Source organism: Pelobates fuscus, chromosome 8 (assembly GCF_036172605.1).
Source record: "Pelobates fuscus isolate aPelFus1 chromosome 8, aPelFus1.pri, whole genome shotgun sequence".
In the NCBI taxonomy this organism is placed as follows: domain Eukaryota; kingdom Metazoa; phylum Chordata; class Amphibia; order Anura; family Pelobatidae; genus Pelobates; species Pelobates fuscus.
The window spans coordinates 158,287,606-158,309,936 of NC_086324.1; the positions used below are offsets into that span (position 1 = coordinate 158,287,606).

Here is a 22,331-nt window from a genome sequence, read left to right on the forward strand (position 1 = left end):
GAAACAATAACAATGATATTTAGGCATTAAGCTTGCTGTTCAGGTCGGGTAGGCCCCGACCCTTCGGTACCATCAGGGTAGCAAAGGAAGTCCAAGGAGGTCTAATTAGCAAGTAAAACAATATATGCTTGGCTTACTGACTACATTGCCACATTTGGCATTAATATCTGAAGATGCAAGTGAATTAAGCTAACCAGGAGAAGTATAACAGGAGGAGTTCAACAGTCCACTGGTACCTGCTTCACTCTGCTAAGGCTGAGGTGAGTAAGGCTGGTACTTGAGTAGTCGGGTGAGGAGCACCTCAGTGAGTGATTTAGGTACTTTGCAAAACAAAAAGAAACAGAGTCCTCGGCAGTCCAGTGGTGCTCACGACCACCTTGTAGGTAGGAGCAACAGGTATCCCTGCAAAATGACAGGTAGGTATGGGATACATGCAGCCAGTCCGCCTTAGGCCCTCAACCTACGCCAGTCCTTGAGGCCCGCCGCCCGGCAGCAAGAATCCGCTCGGCAATATGCTGTGGCCAGTCGGTGTCGCGGGGGGCATTGGAGCAGGACAGGTTTGGTGGTGTGAGGCTGTACCGTTCTCCGGGTTGCCGTGCGGGTCTTCATATGCCAGGTTGCGCTTTGGTGGTCGGAAGGGTCAGATTCCTCTGAGTGGGGAGTGTGTCGGGCGGGTTCGATTGTGTCGGTCTGGTAGTCGTAGGACCGTCTGCTAGTTTCGGAGGGATGTCGTCCGCTCTCGCCGCTTCGGTCCCCGATTCTGTTTCTGACCTGAGACCGCTCCGGTGGCTGTAGGTAAGTATCTGACTAATTGGCGCCGGGTCGCTGGTCGTATCCATGCCGCCAGTGCACATATTGCTAAGTGGAGGGACCGGCCTCTGATATGGAGTTTGGTCCATAAGTGATTGCTGAGCCGTTCAAGAAATTCCCAGATGCTTTCAGGTGGCTTAGTGAGGGAGCGTTTTGGCGCCGTTCGTGCTTTGGCCGCCATCTTGACTGGACCCTTGTAGTCCTGTTTAGCCTCATGTTTCGTCGCTTTTTGGAGCTGTGTAGGGGGGGTAATCGTCCCCTGCGAGGACCGGGATATCCCCCGCCGGTCCAGAGGGGGGGGGGCAGCGGGGCAGTCGTCAGGTTGCGCTTGGGAGCAGGTCCTATGCCGGGGGATCGGCCGCCTCCCCCAGGCCTCGGGCTCCGCTCCAGTTTAGGCCGCATGGTCGGAGCTTGTGCTCGCAGTGTGACGCGGTGCAAGTCGGGTGTCATTCTGTTCCCGGTAAGGTCCTGCACTTGTTTTTGGATCCCGTGTGGTGCTGGCATTGTTAATGTAGCCGGGATTGCCAAGTTTCTGCCCGTTTTTGCTGGAGCTCTCATAGAGCACGTCCTGCCATGTTGGCTGTCAGGCCCCGCCCCCGTTTTCTTGCTTTCTTGAAGAGGGTCTTCATGATTACTGGTAGACTCCGTGTTACTCAAACGGAGTTCAAGAGAATTCTAAAAAACGTTTAGACCAAAATAGCTTATTAAGCAAAAATCCTGAAACAATATTGTCAGTTTCATTATATTGGTCTAAAATGAGAATTCCATTTCCTAGTTTAGTGAATAACTCTGAACCCTTTCCACATTCGTTTGTATAAGTAAACCCCCATGGTCCTCATGATATTGGCTTTGTAGATTGGGAAATTGAGTGGTTTATCTGCCCTTCTTGTAGAATGAATGGGGGAGGAATATTTCTTGTATATTTGTCTTAAGTCCTTTCGAGTAGCCTTTATCAGTTAGTGACCTATTGGCAGAAGCGTGCCTCCTTGTCTTGTACCACTCATTGGTAGTTTGGTTGGTGAGGCACAGGTAGAACACAAAGCATCCATAGCCTCCCACGAGAAGCACCAGAACAATGAGGAATCCCAGTGTGAAGACTATACGAGGAAATGTTAGGAAAAGGTGCTGCAGGGACAAAAAAAATAAGTAAAAAATAAATTAGTGTTTAAATGCAGACTAACAAGGAAAGGGAAATAAATGCAGAGCAAATCACAACATAATCTCTAGATCATAAGTCAGCCACTGGTCTTTACAGGAACTTGTTGCTACAAAGTTTGCACTTATTGCATACAGACGCCTATCAGGACAGTGAGCAATTCTCAGTTTAGTTGTTTTACATGAAAGTGTTGCAACAGCATAGGTTGGACTATGTCATGTCAAACCACAATTTACAGGTAGCACCAAGAAACATACTCCAAACACAATAGTATATAAATAAGAAAAACCCACAGGATATAAAGAGAGTCCACAATAAAACTGTTTTTATTTGGCGCTACCTGTATATTGTTGTTTGACTTGTTCTAGGTTTCTTATGGGTTGGAGGGATTCCCCTATTATCAGTTGTGCTGCCTCCCATCCTAGTGTCCATAGTTTGTTCAGCATAGGTTGGACTATAACTGAATCGCACGGTCAATCTATCACAGCGCCACAAACGATACCTGAATTATGACGGCAATGTTCATCACATGTTCCTGTCCATCAATATTAACATAGGCTGCAGTCATCATGTGAGAGAGCAGCACCACCTGCAGGAGGAATGCTGTAATGACCCAGGCCAAGGAGAGGACAGTGAGCGTCAAACTGAAGAGGTAGAGCAGAAAGTATCTGATGTTTAAAGCTCCAATACAGTTATTTACCCAGACGCAGTGATGGTCAAAGCGTTGTACACAGCAGCCACACACACCTAGGGCAGAGAGAAACCAATTTATAGGAATAGCATTGCTAAAATACTGACATTGCCAGGGTTATTCATGAAAGTGAGCCATGTCGGGAATTTAAAGGAAATTGAAAGTGCGTTTTTAATTCACGACACAAATCGCAGAATTGGAAAAGAAAAATGCCAAGTTAACTATGCTTCCAGTTTGGCTACTTTGGCCTTAAATGTTTATTTCCTCTCAATTCACCCTTGGTGACTCCCCTGTCTCTGTGTTCCAGGTCTGAGTTTGTTGAATGCATTTCTATGCCGGAGGACAGGTGTGAATGTGAAAATGATAATTGCCTGACCCACCGCACACTTTTTGTTCATTATTTTTATTGGAGATCGTGGTTACCATACCCAGAGATGTATTCTGGTTTTGTGCTGCCCTAGGCATGACAAAACTCAGCAGCACTCTACCCTCTTCCAAACTTCTCTTCCTGACAGACACACACCTTCACTAATGCATACACGGACATACATTCACGGACTGATACACAGTCATTGTCACACACACTGTTTAACCAAACACACACACGCATTTGCTGACAGACATATGTGCACTGTGTAAGACACACATTAACTGACACACACACTGACTAACACACTTAAAGAGAATACCTTTGGGAGTGCTCAAGTGGATTATTCTCTGGCGTCCAGGGGAGGGGGGGGGGGGGGCAGCTGCTGGCTGTCCTGGCAGGCTCATATTGGAGGCGGCGAGGGAGCTCTGATCCTTCTGCTCCGTTCCCTTGCGCGCATCTCAGTAATGCTGGGGCTGGAGTGACGTCATATTCTGGCTCCGGCATCAGTGCGGTGTGCGCGAGGAAGCTGAGCAGAGGAGAGCTCAGGGGAGCTGGCTGCCCACCTATTGCATCAGTGCATGCCAGCCTCGGGAGGCCCTGAGGTGGCCTGCTCGTGGGCCCCCCAGGACAAGAGGCTGGCAGGGCATTTGGGGGGGTTGCTTTTTTTTTTTGCCGCCCCCTGAAAGTGCCACCCCCAAGGTAAATGCCTTGTCAGCTTTGCTGTAGATACAGCACTGACTTTACCTTAAGTGGTTAAGCTACTTAACGAATTGTTTAACCCAAAAGTTTGAGGTAAGACACCTTCTGCCACGATCACAACTTAATGGACCTGAATTTGTAATGGTTCCCGGTGTGGTCCTTTAATACAAAGATGTCAAACTGTGTCACTAAAACACTCACAACTCAGGTTGGTGTGTGTGGTTTGACAACCCTGGTGTGATGTTTATAAACAGATTCACAAGGCTGGGATATTTCTACCTCCAAAACAACGAGGCATTTTTCATAAAATATAAGGCACTGATTTGAACTTAAAATTATAACAAGAATAGAATACACAATGCATGTTTACCAACCTGAGAATCAATTAATTAGTGCCGCCACATACCAACCCAAATATCTACATCTATCCAAGAACTTGATTTTGGCATCCAATCTGCTGAGATAGATGTGTGACTCATGCAGTGTCCATCTGTGCTTGTGAGCCTTCATTTTCTTTTCCCCAATTACTTGTTAAAACTAGTCAAAACAAAATAATTCTGATATGTTTCTAAAACAGAATACCAAATAGTAGGGATGGGCATTAAAAGACCACTACAGCCCGCTGGACTGGTTAAGGATGGTGCCAGGAGTGACCCAGTGCCATCCCCAATCTTCGTAAAGTTTGAAAACGTACTCAAGTCCCACTTGGAGCCCACAGAACCTGCATCTGTTACTCTCCGGGTAGAAGAATCTACAGAGCTAATCAGGGCAATGAAGGAGCGCACTCACTGGCTGAGATGGTCAGCTGAGTGCATTCAGCCAAAGAGAACAGTACTGCACGGCCCTGCTTGGCACTGTCGAGCTAGCTGGGTTCTCCTACGTGCGTAGAATTAAAAGTTAAGATTTTTAGCCCATTTCCTTTTACTCGTATAGTTACCTGCTATTACCCTGTTTTGATTTATTAGCTCTGCATGGAAAAGGCAAGATTTGGAAATTTAGAGTGCAATTCCTGTTCACCCCTTCCAATGGATGATAGGAGTTGCAGTGTAAGTAAAGCTGTATGAATACAGATTCGCCATGCTAGTAGTTAGAAGTTCTCACCGCAGTGTTTGGATCTGGCTGGCTTGCACAGGTGACAGGTCTTACACACATTGCCAATGTGGTACAAGATCTCATCATATCCATATACTTGTGTGAACAAGGTTACATTTTGCTTGGTTATGACACCTGTAAGAGATGAGACAATATTAATAAATTAACTCGCCGTCGCTTATTTACAGCAGAGCTTTGTACATTTTATTAAAGTGTCCTTCAGGATATTCTATAATACCTGGGTCCGTAACACAGCACTTGTAGAAGAAATAAAGGTTGACGGATATTAAAATATATGGCAATAAAAGAAACCGCAAATGCATTTCCAGTTCCACACAGTAGCCAAACACTTCCCAGGTGTACTCTGCAAAAACCAAAGCATCCAGGATGAGATGTAGAACAACAAAGGCTCCACTCCTACAGGGAAGAGAGGATTGGCAATGAGAAAAAATTATTGTGGTCCCTCGGAATTGGTAATTATCAATAATTATGGTAATGATACACGCAGGAGACAAAACATATTATGACGTAGGAAAAACTTGCATTATTACTACATCATCACATAAAGCTGTTTAACGCCTTAAGGACCAAACTTCTGGAATAAAAGGGAATCATGACATGTCACACATGTCATGTGTCCTTAAGGGGTTAAATGAGATATACATTGTGTTAGAGATTAATGACAGCAAATGTATGCGTCAAGACACCAGTGGGTATACACAGGGTTCTTTAGTAAAACTTGAAATGCCCTTTGCATTTTCACTAAAGGTAAAAGTAGTCGAAATGGAAAAATTCTCTAGGTCTGCTATACATCCAGTTCAGCTTCTTTGGCCTTAGATTTGAAATTCACTTTAGTGAATAACCTTGTTAATTTTCTGGCTTCTTCCCTCCTTTATGACATACGTGAATCTTTTTTAACTTTTAAGGGGGAACCCGTGAATATAAACAGATAGTAAAACACGCTAACATTAGAAATATGTATTTCTAACAGAATGTTCCTTCAAAGAGTTACTCCAACTTTTTTTTATTTTTTTTTTACACTATTCCTTTTCCCCCTCTGTTTACAACGCACTATTGGGTACTAGTAACTTTCTCCCCCCCCCCCCCCCCCCTTATTTTAATTTAAAAAACTAAATTGTACAATAAAATTAACTCCGAAAATGATCTCTGAGCAAAGCTCTCCTCGATGCTTTTGACGTCCTGTCTGTCATCACACAGCATCACTGCTTCCCTTATAAATGATATATATATATTTTTTTAAAGCATATGATTGGACTGATCTCACAGGCTCAGGGTACATGCATAAACTCTGAACCAAGGAAGGGAGTGTGGGGTTGGCAAGGGGTGGGGACTACAAGAGAAAAATAATAAAAGACAAATTTAGACAAAGTAAGGAGGCAGGGTTAAGGGGACATTCCTGGTAGCCGCTCTTACATTGTGCCAGACAGCCACTGGGGGGTGATTCCGGAATCAAAACGGAATTTTGATCCTTTATCTGATGCTGGACGTCCTCACAATCTGCATGAGGACCTCCAGCGTCAGATTTTCCCCATGGGAAAGCATTGGCTCTATGCTTTCCTATGTGGAGGTCTAGTGCGCATGCGCATTAGACCACGCTCGACACAGGATGAAGGAGGGGGCGGAGCTTCGACCCAGCACCTAGGGACATCGGTCCTGGGATAAGGTAAGTAAATAAAGGGTTTTTAACCCTTTACTTACTGGGTAGGAGGGGGCGTGTGGTAGGGGGGAGGCAGAGGGATTGGTAGTGCCAGGAATACAGCTTTGTATTCCTGACACTACAATATCCCTTTAAAATTAGTAGAAAACAAAGTTCCAGGCTGCCTAAGTCATGTGTGCCAGGGGTGCAAGTAAACCCGGCACAAAAGTTTAGATTGCTCTGTATAGGAGAAACGATAATACAGATTGCTTGCTCTACGACCCCTTCCAAAAGCTGAATTGGTCATGGCAGGTGGAGTAACATTTCAATCTCTCTGAACTATGACGGCTGTAGGACCCAATGTGGAAGTCACATTCTGGGAAGTCATGGCATAATTATTCCTGTATCACTTTATCTTATTCACCTCGTCTGGAACCAGCTCTGCAGCCATGTAGGGAGCACAAGGGACAGCATCTGACGAAATAAACACTTGTTAATAAACTGCATGACTATGAAAATACAATTTTGTAGAGTTAAATAAATAGGACAAATAGGGATATTCACGCGCTTTCAAGTTACAGGGTCACTCCATTTGATACACGATTTTTCCTCAGTTCTCACACTTTCCTACACACTTACACACTGGACTCTGTGACCTGATAGTGCAAGTGCCTAATTTTGTACTTTGTATTTTGAGTAATTAACTATGGTTGTTTTGCATTTCTTATGTGTTTCATGGCATTTAAGCCCATACATAAGTGTTTTACATATGGGCACCCCTGACTGACATGTGACAGGTCTCCTTTAAGGACAGCAAATGCACAGGCATATTTTCCATTATGTCAAATGTGTCAGGACACTCCTGTCTACTGGCTGTGCCCAGCCCTCCTTACCCCCACTGCTAAAATTAGATAATTACTAAATAGGAACTGTATAGAACTGATGAAGAATGTGCCCGTTTTTGGACAGTAAAATTGAAATAATTCTGGGAAAAGGCTATTTCCCCCCCAAACTTGATAAACACAAGTGTTTCTTAAAATGTGAAATGTATTTGGGTCATGTCACAGAAAACTAAAGCCTTGTTTATGGGGGCAATCTCACCTCCTCTGCTCTCCCAAATATTCTGTCCAATCTACTCCTGGATCTTCCAGACACAAAGCAGAAAATGGAAACGAGCATAATGATGGAAAGGAGATAGAAGGTGAAGAGCCAGAGGAAGTCCATTTTAACCCTAGACCAAAAGAAATTGATGAAACACTTTACAATATTGTTCTAAAATCTGGCAATACACGTTAATGGCCAGTTAGTATCTTATAAATTATACATATTACTATATTATTTAAAATAACTGCATAGTATCAGAATCCAATGCTTACACTCTATGTATATACACACTCGTCTCCTTAAAAATCAAGCAGCAGTCTTTATTAACATGATTTGATCAAGTGGAAGTTGCCATGTTAGTACACCCGGAAGTCTGCACAAGCGTGTTTTGCAAGGCAATGTCCGCTTTGAGAACGTCTTCGGAGCAGCAAGATGGCCGACATCCCATAGCGCTTAGAGCCTGCAGGATCGCCAGATAAATCGATCTTGGTCCAGGTTTTTGAATAGAGTTTAGAGAAATAAATGGGATGGTGGTTATAATGTGTTATCAGCTTCTCAAAGATTTTGCAGTACACTTGCTGTCAAATGTCCCCACTGTAAAATTTACATACAGCGCTACGACATATGTTGGCGCTATTATGATAATAATATAAATCCATAGCTAAAAGCTCTCTGTACTGAGCTAACCTGGGGGAGCAGGACTGGCTAAGATTGAGCCACTAAGACATTCGGTCAAAAACACAGCAGGGCTTCAGTAAGAAGAGCTAACGAGGCACCATCCAGCCCAGGTTTGACTATTTACTATTGGCTCTGTAGTGGTTATGGTACTTGGAGTATTCTTTTAAGCTAGCATTAATCAGTGGGTTGTATTCACTCTGTAAATGTTTACATGAAAACATAGCTGACTTGGAAGATCTTTCAAGTTTTTATATTCTTTACAGAAATGTGAAATTCAACTGTTCTAAACAGTTCAGGGTTTAGTAAATAACTCTCCATATGAGCTTTCTGGGAAGATACCGGTATCTAAATTCTTCCGTCTGTATGACTCCGTAGAGCGGGGAAGAGAATACAATTATTTATAATTATTACTATTATTATCATCGCCATTTATATAGCGCCAGCAGATTCTGTAGCGCTTTACAATAATATGAGAGGAGGGATTTAACTATAAATAGGACAATTACAAGCAAACTTACAGGAACAATAGGTTAAAGAGGGCCTTGCTCAAACGAGCTTACAGTCTATAGGAGATGGGGTATAAAACACATTCCGAAAGGAAAAAGCAATCAAATAAGGTGGGAGTGAAGCAGAGGTGGAGGAGAGAGTAGAGTGCTGCTCTTTAGGAGAGAGCAAGAGACAGGTATGTGAGGTAGAGGTTAGTCTGGGAGGCCATAAGCTTTCCTAAAGAGAAGGGTTTTAAGGCACTTCTTAAAGGACCACTATAGTGCCAGGAAAACATACTCGTTTTCCTGGCACTATAGTGCCCTGAGGGTGCCCCCACCCTCAGAGTCCCCCTCCCGCCGGGGTTTAGGCGGAGGAAGGGGTTAAACTTACCTCTTTCTCCAGCGCCGGGCGGGGGACTCTCCTCCTCCTCGGCTGAATGCGCATGTGCGGCAGGAGCCGCAAGCGCATTCAGCCAGTCCATAGGAAAGCATTGACAATGCTTTCCTATGGACGCTGGCTTCTTCTCACTGTGAAAATCACAGTGAGAAGCTTGAAAGCGCCTCTAGCGGCTGTCAACGAGACAGCCACTAGAGGCTGGATTAACCCATTTGTAAACATAGCAGTTTCTCTGAAACTGCTATGTTTATAGAAAAAAGAGTTAAACCTAGCTGGACCTGGCACCCAGACCACTTCATTAAGCTGAAGTGGTCTGGGTGCCTATAGTGGTCCTTTAAATGATTGAAGACTAAGGGAGAGTCTGATGGCGGTAGGCAGGCTATTCCATAGAAAGGGAGCCGCCCGCGAGAAGTCCTGCAAGCGTGAGTTGGACGTACGGGTGCGAACAGCGGACAGGAGAAGGTCACGGGCAGAGCAGAGGAAGGAGGTGATTTATAAATTTATTGTCATGGAAACCTGTCAAACCAGGAGACGTTCTATTAGTGATTACTGCACTTTTACAACTTGGCACTACTTTTTAGTTACAGCGTTTTGATAAATGTATCTATAGCTTCCTATTACTATAACCTTCAAAGAACAATGTATCCTATACGGCATGTAAAGTGCAAGGACATAAAATAAAACATCTTCCTTATATCACTATTTCAGAAGGGAGGTAAGAGAAGGGCAGAGATGAAGGATGCCTCCGTTTTCCTTGACTCTGAAGACTGCTTAGCTTTATACTATAGGAACATGTCTGGTACATCTCCAACGAATCCATGAAGGTCCTTGACAACTCCCTATTCATTGTTGCTCTGAATTTTTACATTGATTTGAATCTTCCTTGAATGAGATGGATCCTCCATGTTAGTAGTTGTGACAGGTTTCTTGAAGAAAGACAGAATTTAAACTAAACGAAATGGAGATTTAGTTAAAATGGCAGCACTTTGGCTCATGGTATGCTTCAGATAAGCCGCTGAATGTTAGACTAAATGGATGGCTCCAGCCTACAGGTCCTCCATTTACCTTCATTGTATTTCTCTCAAATAAGCCACACATAAACAAAATAACTGTGTTGGTTCACATAGGCTTCTAGATAGTTATTGTGATTTTGAACTTCCCAGCCAAAGACAACCTATTGTAAATGATATCTGAATATAGAGCATCATTATAGTAATACTGTTACAAAAGTGCCCCACCATTACACCACTGTTCATAACACCTCATGTTATTAAAACCAGGGGTGCAGCAGTGCAGTGTACTATGTAGCAATTGTGTATTGGCCCCTATCCTAACATGGACACTATGAAAGCTATGGAATATAAGTCCCATTACTCTGAGCCAATCTTTGGGAAACCGTGGTGGCAGTTATGTGTAGTTTTTAGCCCTAAGCACCAACTAATGACATTGAAACCTATACTGTTATGAACAACACTATAATGACAATATTTATGGTGAACGTGGCTCCTTTAAGGTATCGTTCAGATTAGTCATTTGGACATGTCCATTTTAAATGGACGCTCAATGGCACACTTATTATTAGATTCACATGCATCTGTGATAACGGCTATCCTTTTTCACACACATGTACATTGCCGTTTATAAAGATTATAATTTGGGGGGATGGCGGGGGTTCTCTGATAAATACTGGTGTCTTCCTCCTCGAAAGTGCAATTAAGTTCAGCACCAGATGATAATGACACAATGGCTCTGTCTGCATGTATCTCAGGATACCTGAGCTCTGTATCTAAGAGTGTCATCTTCCAAATCTCACGTTACATGCTGCCCCTGTGAGAGGTGCGCAGAGAAACACACACAGGCAGGAAAACAATAAAGTCCCCACTCTTGTCACTGACAATACAACCAGCAAACAAAAACCTGCCCAGCCCAGCGCGGGCTACATATCACTTGGCTGTTTAATTATTACTTCCAAACCATCGCTGACATGTCTGGCACACAATGTGGGTAATTTAGAGTTGGTAGCAGCAGACAAGCTACCGTGTTATTATTATATATATATTTTTTTTTACTACGCTGGGTCACGGCCCTTCTGTCAACGTGAAAACAAATGGGTTGATATTATACCAGATGAGGCAGGAACAGATTTGTCACCATTACTGTATTTTACAGGGTTCATTGACAAAATGACACGTTCTAATGAATTGACAAGCAGCTGGCAAAATATATAGGCCAAAGTAGCCCATTTTATTTAAACTCAGCTATTTTACATTATACAACTCTGTTCTCGGCCCAGCTAATGGGGCAATTTACCCAGTCTGGAAATGTGAACTATTGACTAGGGAACTGCAAATTTTGGAAAACAGCTGAAATGAAAGCATTCTCCAACTCGGCTGTTTTTCCAAGAATACTATTTGTATTTAACATTTGCAGTTTCTTAGTTAAATGTTCACAGTTCACAGTTTAACCATCTCTCTGTATATTTATTTTGGAAAAACCCTTATTCCCCTATTTAGTGGGGCTGCCAAATTGTTTTGGGACAATAAAGTTTAGTTTGGCATCCATTGTTTTGAAGCCAAAGAGGTATCCCTGTCATCTCTGTGAATGAATCTCTATCATTACTGTTTGTCATCACTCTTTCTGAAACTCTATGATTAATTCTGTCTATCATATCTGTGCCCGAGACTCTGTCTATCATCTCTGTTCCTGAAACTCTATCATCATCTCTAGGCTTGAAACTCTATCAGCATCTGTCTATCTATCGACTGTATGCCTGAAACTCTATCATCACCTCTGTCTATCATCTCCAAGCTTGAAACTCTCTCATCGTCTTCTCTATCATTTAACAGACTGAGGTCTTCCAGTGGCTGTCAGTCTGACGGCCATTATTGATAGGTTCTCTGGCAAATGTAAATATATCAATTTCTCTGAAAGATCAATGTTTTACATTGCCAGATACAATGGGCAGCAACTACGCACTAAAACCACTATATTAAGATGTGCTGGTTTTAATACTTAGACTGTCCCTTTAAATAGAAACAATAATAATAAATCTAATTTATGTAGATAACGCAATGCAAAAATATGCAAAACAAAATGTAAAAAAAAAAAAATGGAATTAGGAATATATGCTCACATTAACACAATTACAGAGATATTAGGTTTTTATAGGACCACTCTTTTCACCCAGCTTGAATACGCGCAGCACATGTGTGCAGTAGATCCCCAATGCTCCTCTGTGAGGAGTATTAGATTGGACCATCGTGGAGTAGGATATGCCTAATGCCTCCTCTGTGATGTCATGGGGGTCAGCAGCGCTAAGGAAGCCTCAGCACTGGAAAAAAATAAGTAAAATGTTTAATTTTCAAATTTTTATTGCACAGGGTGCTGGGACCTTAATCCAAGTAGGGACAGGGACAATATAGCGTTGGGAATAAACATATCTATTCCTAATGGTATAGTGTTTCTTTAATACGGGTGACTAGCCGCCCACATGAAAATTTCAGGCAAAATCAAATCTTCAAATACCTCTGTAATTATGTGAAATGTAACATAGATATTGCTGGATCTTACCCGATAAAACAAAAATCAGCTAGCATTTTTTTTTTGCCTAAACCTTTATGTTGGGGTGCTACCCCTACATGAAATACCTAATACCTCTGTAATTTTGTGAAATCTCATTTTGTGAGATCTAACTTAAAAATCACTTGATCTTACCAGATCTACCAAAAGATCTATTAGCCTGAATGTTTTGAAGTGTTTGGGCCCATCTAACTTGCCTGTTGTTGTTATGTCAAGTGCAAAATATTTAATACACATTTAAAAGAAAATGGACCATCCAAAAAGTTATGTTTAAAAAAAAAATGGACCATCATAAAAAAAATGGTTAATTCATATTATAGGCAATTTTTGTTTTATACAATTTAGTAACTTCCAACTAAGTGTTGATTACCTCTTCATGAATAATAGTTACATTTGTATATTGTTTCTATTAGACCCATGACATAGTAACTTCAGTAAAATAGTATAGTATTCAGTAAAATACTTTGAAGTTATTTTCTTTTTTAACCTGGTAACCTGGTAATCGTCCCTTATTCATTTCACCACGACCTGGAGTAATCTCCAAAGTATACAGTTTTACAGGGTGGTCGACACTAGTTTTTTGCTCACAAAGAATTAATTGATTTTCCCGGGGGCCCAATGTGTAACCTCTAGAATAACGCAGTGTGCATACATTCATCTGATATCACTGTACCTCATCCCTTGGGGTCTGAATCATCTGCCCTTTGATGGGTGGTCTACAACCATTTCGCATGTGGAACTTTTTTTTTTTGTGTGTAAGTGAATGCACGACACAGGCTTTTTTTCTAATGAATGGCTGATTAGGTTACAGAACGCACAACAGCACTTGCTATAGAGACTACTTTTCTCTACCGCTCCAAGGTAACTGATACAAAAAGACAGAAGCTCTTGCACTCTTTGGTCTCTCTCGATCACCTTCATCTCGAAGCTTGGAGAAGGGCAGGTAAGCAATGAGGGGAGAGAGGATTTGGGGTGGAGGATGGGATTAAAAGCACACATGCTCATATATACACTATATATATATATATAATAAGACCTATATTCCGTGCTACTACAGTCTTTTGGGGATCTGATAATGGTGAATTCAAGAAATATCACTGAACTTTAAAGGGTTCAGAGTTATCTCTGGAGACCAGGGGTCGTGTCCCCTAAGCAATTAGTTTAAGATTGAAGTTGTTGTTTTTTGTTTTTTTCTCCTTGACTTGCCTATATAATACTATTCTACTATTCTGTAAAATAAAAAAAACGCCCTCGGGTGTTCCAGCTGCAGGACGAGATATCTGTGAAAATAATGTGTAAAAATAATGACTTATCGATATAAAGTGGCGCCATGTTACTCGGTGCTGTACCGTGTGGTAGCATAAGAAATCATGCAATGTAAATAAAAACAGAAACATTTACATAGATATAAATATAAATAGTATATTTACAGAAACGGTAAAATGCAATGTATTGAAAGGATACTCTAAGCACCATAACTACTACAGCACTGTAATAGTGACGCTAAACCCTAAATTATGTTGTGTGGTTTACCTATTCCGTTAATTATAATTACTTATTTTAACGTTTCCAGAAAGTTGACAAATATCTTGTTTCAGGACAGTTGATGCAGCTTGTTTACGGTTGTATGTCCTCGCTGACATGTTTTCAGTCTCTCCCTATGAACGCTTCCTTTTCACGTATTTATCCCATTAGGTGTCCAGCTCCTAATTCCCTTCTGAGCTCTTTAAGTCCTGGAACCTGTCACTGTAAGAATCTGGCCATGTTTACTTGGCGTCTTTGTGTCACAGTCTTTGTACTGCTGTTTGAGGCCTTTCAGCCCATACCCATTTGTGGCTCCATCGTAGGACGTGACGTATGTAGTGCTGGTTACCCATCTCATGGAGGTGAATAGCAGGTTTTCCGTACAGCGCTTCCTCATGGATTCAAGAGATCAGTCTAGACAATTCTGTGAGTTTTCCGTTGTCCGCGGAGAGTTGTATGTAGAAAGGGACTTACTGGACAGTCACTGTCAGGCGTTATCACCAATCTGTGAATTGTTAAAAATTCCCAACAATTCCCAGCTTAATGATTAACCCTGTGTGGTTTATTCAGTAAACTCTCTATTGTAGGAAATTGAAATACACATTAAGACATTTAGGCTGTAATAAAGGCCAAGCTCTCAGTCGTGTAGTTGAAGAATGTTTACAAATTAGCAATATTTGCCAACATTTTTCCATTCAGACTGTAAGTCTCTGCGTTTTGAAGTTTAGAATAATCCTCTCTGTATGTCTAATTCTGTTGTCGGTCTCATCCTAGTTTATGTATAGCCTTTTTGGTTTATTTTCTATTTATAAGAGTTATAGAACTAGATTCTATTAGAATACCTAAGCTTATCTCTTGTAATAGAATAGTAATTTTCTTCTTGAGGTCTTTGGGGAAAATGCTATTTAATCACAAGAGATACGTTAATGCCATTTAATAAAATCTAGCACATAGGGTGATACTGACTGAGCACTAACACTGTGGTTAAAGAATAGTGACTAGAATTTCATTGGAAAATGTAGTGGTTTTTGCTGCCCCCTTTTCTTTAATTTTTTTTTTTTTTATAATTCTTTATTTAATGTTTATTTAATGTTATATGATAACAAGAAAGGAAAGAAAAAAACAAAACAAACCATTGGAAGTAGGTGTGGTGAAGTCACCAAAATAATGCAGGAGAGGAGGTAGAGACAATGGCATGCTGCCCCTTTTTCTGTAAATCATTGCATTTTTGTTGGAAAAGGTCAGATTTTGAAATGCACAACAGGTTCTATTTTTGCTGGGATAGTACCACAAAATGCAGGAAGTGTCCCGATAAATCCAGGACTGTTGGCACCTATGGCAAGTATTTATTTTTTCTGAATATAATTCTGGATCATTTAAACATATGTAAATGATAAAGGATTAAGGCCCAAGAGCTGGCAGTCATGGAGACGTATTTGTACACGCAATGAATGCTTACCAACTTCTTCTTTCTTTGCAGTCCTATCCATGCCGGTCACCAATCAAGGCTGGCCAGAAGCATTTGGCTTTGGATTAGTAGGCGCAGGACCCTGTTACATACTGTGGGTGGAACCTGGTAGCTGTGCCCATTTGGCTGGTCTACAGCCTGGTGACCAGATTTTGGAGGTGGAAGGAAGGCCTGTGTCCTCACTGAACTGTGAGTCTTTGATACAACTAGGTCGAGAATGCCTTAGTGTTCCGCCCAGCATCGGGGTAATTTCCAGAATCCAGCATTTGGTGCTAAGACGCAAATCTCAGGAGGAGTTTGGTCTCAGATTGACCGGTGGGAGGACTCTGCAAGTATCCAGTGTTAATCTTGGTTCCCCTGCATCTCACGCAGGGGTTCGTATGGGAGATTATGTTCTAGAGGTCAATGGGATTCCGATAACTGATATTTCTGACGCTACCCAGCTCATTTCGTCTTCGTCAGAGGATACACTACAACTGGGACTCCTGTGTGTCAGTCGGAGGCAGCGACACAGCAGGGCATATAGTGCTAGCGGTAAAGGATCAGAAAATGCATGCCAAACGCAGAGGCTTAAAGCTCAGGAGTTCAAGCGAAAAGTAAGTCATAGTCACCTAAGCGCCAGGTTCATCTGTGGGGTTTATTCATGTTAATTGACAAGGAAATTGCAAATTTTAGGCCAAAATAGTAAGTATTTTCCAATATTCCTAACATTATCTTGTGCTATATAGCTGTTACATATATATGTAAAGGTTCTTATGCCGTAATAATGCATTACGAGGAATATCCTGAAAAACCCCTGTGTAATAACCCTGGTTACTAGGATTATATGTGCAGAAAGATACTGCTGTCACATTCTGGGTGTTCTCACTTTATAACACTGCAGATAAAAGTTTGCTTCGTTTGGGTTGCACTCTAATCTCAGGACTTGCACGCTGGTAATCCGTTTCCTTGTGTTGGCACCGCTCAGTAATAGACTGGCAAATGCACTACTCTGGGTATCTCTACTGCCAGCCTGACTTCTCATGCAATACAAATTGCACACATTTAATAGGGTTTATTCAATAGGTGGCAAATGGGAATGAATAGAAAACAGAATTGCTAAATTTAAGCAAAACCATGACTGGAGTTAACAATTTGTTCCATATCACCTATTTTGGCCTAAGGTTAGCAGTTTGGTTTTGTGTTCAGTACAATTTTTCGATTACTGAATAAACCCCAACGCATTTTACTGCACACATTGACAATCAGATTCAGAATCATCGGATGTCTGACGCAGGTCACAGGACATTTGCCATTTGTCGTTTGGCTAATAGTGGCCTTATCTCTATACCTATAGCACAAGTTATTGATTTTTAAGTGCTTTAATCAGTGGCACCATGTCCAGAAAATGTATGGTTTCCATTAATACCTCGCAAACTTAATATGAATACAACATTGTAATAGAATACACATGACAACAAGCAATGGCAGATAGCATAACCAAATCAGTATTAAATGCATGAATCTGGATCTCCTTGGCTTTCCTGAATATGGAACTGTCTAATATTAGAGATATACAGGTTTTGGCTTATTTTTACAGAGTGAGCGTTATTGCATGTTTTCACATTAATTCAGAAGGAATGTGACACAGCTCTTACACAGCTTGAGACATTTAGTGGCATTTGGAGTATTAGTATCAAATATTGAAATTATTTTAAACAGATGACTTATTGACGTGCTTGCTTCCTTCGAACCTTGGTGAGCTTTTAATATGATTCCCTATAGCAGAATTTCTGCTAGGCCCCTTGGTAAGTCAGCTCATTCCTCGGGGGGCCTCAAATGAAGTATCTCTTGGAGCTGTGACCAAAGGATTTCTCGCTTATTAGCAGAATACTAACAGTGTCACACGTGTGGGTACTAGAACCAGCTGGTTAAATGCTCCACTGCCTAAAATAGTAGTGAGAGATAAATGTTGTTATCCCAATAGGTGCCAAAGAAGCGAACAAATTGGTGTTACTTGTTCTTTCTTTTGTTTCCCTAAGTGGCAATATTTTGGAGAAATCTGCATGCCTCCTAACATTTCACATGGACAAAGAAGGACACTTTAAATTTAGGGGTTAGAGGGGCGGTGTGTGGCCAGGGAAGGGCCTGTTCTGAGACATTTTAGGTGACTTACTAATAACAAGTTATGCAAGTAAAATTTAATTTAGAACAAGAACGATGTATCTTATTCACACAGACTGATTTCTAAACACATTTATTGTAGTTTAAAGACACATTACTGGGAGTATGATTGCTGTGGAGCTCTGTTATACACTCAGACACATTACTGGGAGTATTATTGCTGTGGAGCTCTGTTATACACTCAGACACATTACTGGGAGTATTATTGCTGTGGAGCTCTGTTATACACTCAGACACATTACTGGGAGTATTATTGCTGTGGATCTCTGTTATACACTCAGACACATTACTGGGAGTATTATTGCTGTGGAGCTCTGTTATACACGCAGACACATTACTGGGAGTATTATTGCTGTGGAGCTCTGTTATACACTCAGACACATTACTGGGAGTATGATTGCTGTGGAGCTCTGTTATACACTCAGACACATTACTGGGAGTATTATTGCTGTGGATCTCTGTTATACACTCAGACACATTATTGGGAGTATTATTGCTGTGGAGCTCTGTTATACAATCAGACACATTACTGGGAGTATTATTGCTGTGGAGCTCTGTTATACACTCAGACACATTACTGGGAGTATTATTGCTGTGGAGCTCTGTTATACAATCAGACACATTACTGGGAGTATTATTGCTGTGGGGCTCTGTTATACACTCAGACACATTACTGGGAGTATTATTGCTGTGGGGCTCTGTTATACACTCAGACACATTATTGGGAGTATTATTGCTGTGGAGCTCTGTTATACACTCAGACACATTATTGGGAGTATTATTGCTGTGGAGCTCTGTTATACACTCAGACACACCAACAATATGGAACTCCTAGAAAGAGGGACATTAGGATAGAAAAGAGGGAGAGAGGGATTTGGGGTCAAATTATGGACTGTCCTTCCTAAACAGGGCCAGTTGGCTTGGGAGGTATGATGTCTGTCTCTTGCCTGCAGAGGTATTTCTGGCGATGTAGATGGGATCAGTGCTCCCCTTGACCTGACCTCCTGCACATGCTAATTACAGAATGCAATACAGGTAGTATTTCAGTTCCACTGTAATGGGAAATAAATTATTATTTATAAAGCGCCAACAAGTTCCGTAGCGCTGTACAATGGCTGGACTAACAGACCCGTTTTTGTAACCAGACGAGTTGGACGCACAGGAACAGAGGGATTGAGGGCCCTGCTCAATGAGCTTACACGCTAGAGGGAGTGGGGTATAGTGACACAAAAGGTAAAGGTAGGGTAGAAAAGTAGGTTGCTAGGATAGTGTTGTTTTGATGACAGTTTCAGGAGAGGAATCAGGGTGCGGGGAGGGAAAGCTGTTCACAGTTTAATTGATATTCTTTCCTAAAAAAGTAAGTTTTCACAGATTGTTTGAAGGAATGGAGATTAGGTGAAGGTTTAACAGAGAGGGGAAGGACGTTCCATAGAAACGTTACTGCCCTAGAGAAATCTTTAAGGCGAGCATCAGAGGTAGGAGTATGAACAGAGGTTAGACGTAGGTCTCCGGCAGAGCGTAGGGGCCTAGGCAGGACATATTTTTGTATTAGTGAGGATAACACTGTATATGATTGGGCTGGATCATTAACCCTGTAATAGCTGGGTTCCTAGATAAAGAACTGTACGTGCATGGGATGGGCTATTAACCCTGTAATGGCTGGGTTCCTAGATTAAACACTGTACATGAATGGGATGGGCCATTAACCCTGTAATGGCTGGGTTCCTAGATTAAACACTGTACATGAATGGGATGGGTCATTAACCCTGTCATTGCTGGGTTCCTAGATTAAACACTGTATATGAATGGGATGGGCCATTAACCCTGTAATGGCTGGGTTCCTAGATTAAACACTGTACATGAATGGGATGGGTCATTAACCCTGTCATTGCTGGGTTCCTAGATTAAACACTGTATATGAATGGGATGGGCCATTAACCCTGTAATGGCTGGGTTCCTAGATTAAACACTGTACATGAATGGGATGGGTCATTAACCCTGTCATTGCTGGGTTCCTAGATTAAACCCTGTACGTGCATGGGATGGGCCATTAACCCTGTAATGGCTGGGTTCCTAGATTAAACACTGTACAAGATTGGGCTGGATCATTAACCCTGTAATAGCAGGGTTCCTAGATTAAACACTGTATATGAATGGGATGGATCATTAACCCTGTAATGGTTGGCTTCCTAGATTAAACACTGTATAAGAATGGGCTGGATCATTAACCCTGTAATGCCTGGGTTCCTAGATTAAACACTGTACGTGCATGGGATGGTTAATTAACCCTGTAATGGCTGGGTCCCTAGATTAAACACTGTATATGAATGGGATAAGTCATTAACCCTGTAATGGTTGGGTTCCTAGAGTAAACACTGTACATGCATGGAATGGACCATTAACCCAGTAAATGCTGGGTTCCTAGATTAAATACTGTACATGAATGGGATGGATCATTAACCCTGTAAATGCTGTTCTGGACTATATCCCCCTGATGCTTTTCCAGCATTATACGCAGTAAGAGCATTATGAGAGATGTAGTCCACAACATCTGGAGTGTCGAAGGTTGCCTACCACTGGCTTAGGCCATAAATAAGTCTTGCTCTAGTCTATGGAGTCCTTTTTGCAGAGAGTTTAAACCATACCTTTCAGCACAGCAAGGTGGCCAAAGAGGTAAACTTTCATTACTGTGCCACATGTGCCTGGATTTAGAGTCAGGGTGTGAAGCTATTATGTGAATTACCAGCCTTCTGATAGCTGTTAATGTAACAGAAAATTTACAATAAAACCAAGATTTTGCTATGTCTGTGCTATGATAGATGTATATCCAGTTAGCCCACAAGGTGCAGACACGGATGCTCAGGAAGTAGACTCATTGACCCCATCACAATGACACTGTCTTCTCTCTCTATAGCACTGGTTCCTAAACCAGTTGTCTTGGCCTGGCAACAGTCCAGGATTTACGTAACGTATTTCCCTTTTCTATTCCAATGGAGATACTGAAAATATCTGGATTTTTTCTAGATTGTAAGGACTGGTTTGGGAATCACTGCTCTATAGTCTTTGTGATTCAAGTAGTGTACTATATATTGAAAACTTTGTGAGTTAAAGTTTACTTAAAATTTTCTAAAAAATCACCGTTCCTCATTCTTCAAGGTATGACAAATTTAACTGTGGACTGAGAATTTTTTCTTCTTCTCATCCACTTTAAGACATCTCCTCTTATTCTGACCTTGCCTCTGGATTTAAACCTTAGCTTGATCTGTGCTGATTTGTCCTCCGGCATTTTCCCGTAGCTTGATGAGGTCCTTGGAGATCAGCCGGCCTTGAAGGAGAAGGTGTTTTCTCTGCTGAAGCAGTACGCACAGGAAAAGAAAGTTGACCATTTGGCATATACACTTCCCTTGATCCTTACTGAAGAATCCCAGCGCCGTCTGATCGACAGCATCAGGTACAGTGGAAGGCCACTCTTTATACATTATTAATAATAGGATTGTGTCTGTCTGTCCATCTAGTGCTTTCTGTCTGTGTTCTATCTATAAAGCCTGCAATTCAGCTCATCTCCGGTATAATTATTGCTACAAGAATCACAAACTATCCCAAATTTGATACGGCTGCCTAGCCTTCCTGTTTTTATTTAATTCTTTTGATATTATTATTTTGGCCTGATTCTAGATACACCTGAGAAAAGTCCTCATAAAGGCCATCATTTTTGTAGAGTTCTGCACATCACTGGCCTTAGGGGGGCTGGCAAATAAGGCTGCCTATCAAACTGCCAGTCCCCACACCAGCCTCCTCTCCTCCAGGTGCCACCCTGTTTTAAAAATGAATATTTTATATATTATTATTTTATATAGATATATAATCTCTATTTGTGAAGGATACCCCGTTCTCTCAGGGTCCTCCATAGCCTCTTTGCTGTGCTCTTGCGCAGCTGAAGAACTAGAAGCAGAAGAGGACAGGCTGGCGCCGCGAGGGACGGGTTCAGGTAAGTAGAACTCATCTTTGTCTGCCCCCCCAGCCACTGGACCCTCAGTAGTGATGTCAATGTGGGGGGTCTTTGCAAATTATGAAAAGGTCCCAGACGGTGACAGTGCCACTTTAAAGTATTAGTTCAAGCACCATAAACACTAAAATGCACTGTATTAGTTATAATGCCAGGAGTTTCGTAGCACCCCCTCCTCCCTCCACCCCCCCCCCCCTCCACCCCCTTTGTAACTAGTTAAACTGTTTTATAATGGTTTGGGGTCCCTTGGAGTGCCACTTCTTGCCTCTCCTGTTCTGCTCTGGAGAGCTGGAAGTTCTTGCTTAGTGCAGGTCAATGCTAGCTCAATTGCTGAGAGCGTTAACTAATGCACCACAGAGCTTAGCTCAGGCAGAGAACCAGCTATTTAAAGGCTGTAGTGGAGGTAGGGAGAGATCTAAATAGGCTTCACTACTGAAAGGGACACTATAGGC

At 41.8% G+C, this 22,331-nt stretch overlaps 2 protein-coding genes across 3 annotated transcripts in view; one reads left to right on the plus strand and one right to left on the minus strand.

The window, feature by feature from the left end:
- Nucleotides 1-790: 790 nt before the first annotated feature.
- Nucleotides 791-22,331, minus strand: part of ZDHHC4 (zinc finger DHHC-type palmitoyltransferase 4) — a 71,211-nt gene continuing 49,670 nt past the window's right edge. Inside the window, exons 1-7 of one of the 2 annotated variants that reach the window (XM_063430502.1) lie at nt 7,852-7,933; nt 7,577-7,706; nt 6,900-6,949; nt 5,057-5,235; nt 4,828-4,953; nt 2,469-2,713; nt 791-1,935 (exon numbers count right to left, since the gene is read on the minus strand). In XM_063430502.1, coding sequence (XP_063286572.1) covers nt 1,684-1,935; nt 2,469-2,713; nt 4,828-4,953; nt 5,057-5,235; nt 6,900-6,949; nt 7,577-7,699 — 975 coding nt within the window. In that variant the 5' untranslated portion in view covers nt 7,700-7,706; nt 7,852-7,933 and the 3' untranslated portion in view covers nt 791-1,683. Of the gene's footprint in view, nt 1,936-2,468; nt 2,714-4,827; nt 4,954-5,056; nt 5,236-6,899; nt 6,950-7,576; nt 7,707-7,851; nt 7,934-22,331 lie in introns of those variants that run through there. The other variant, XM_063430503.1, reaches the window with a different exon arrangement.
- The window catches only part of GRID2IP (Grid2 interacting protein), a 104,699-nt gene continuing 96,898 nt past the window's right edge, over nt 14,531-22,331 (plus strand). Inside the window, exons 1-3 of the mRNA XM_063430504.1 lie at nt 14,531-14,668; nt 15,723-16,306; nt 21,170-21,324. Coding sequence (XP_063286574.1) covers nt 14,599-14,668; nt 15,723-16,306; nt 21,170-21,324 — 809 coding nt within the window. The 5' untranslated portion in view covers nt 14,531-14,598. The remainder of the gene's footprint in view (nt 14,669-15,722; nt 16,307-21,169; nt 21,325-22,331) is intronic.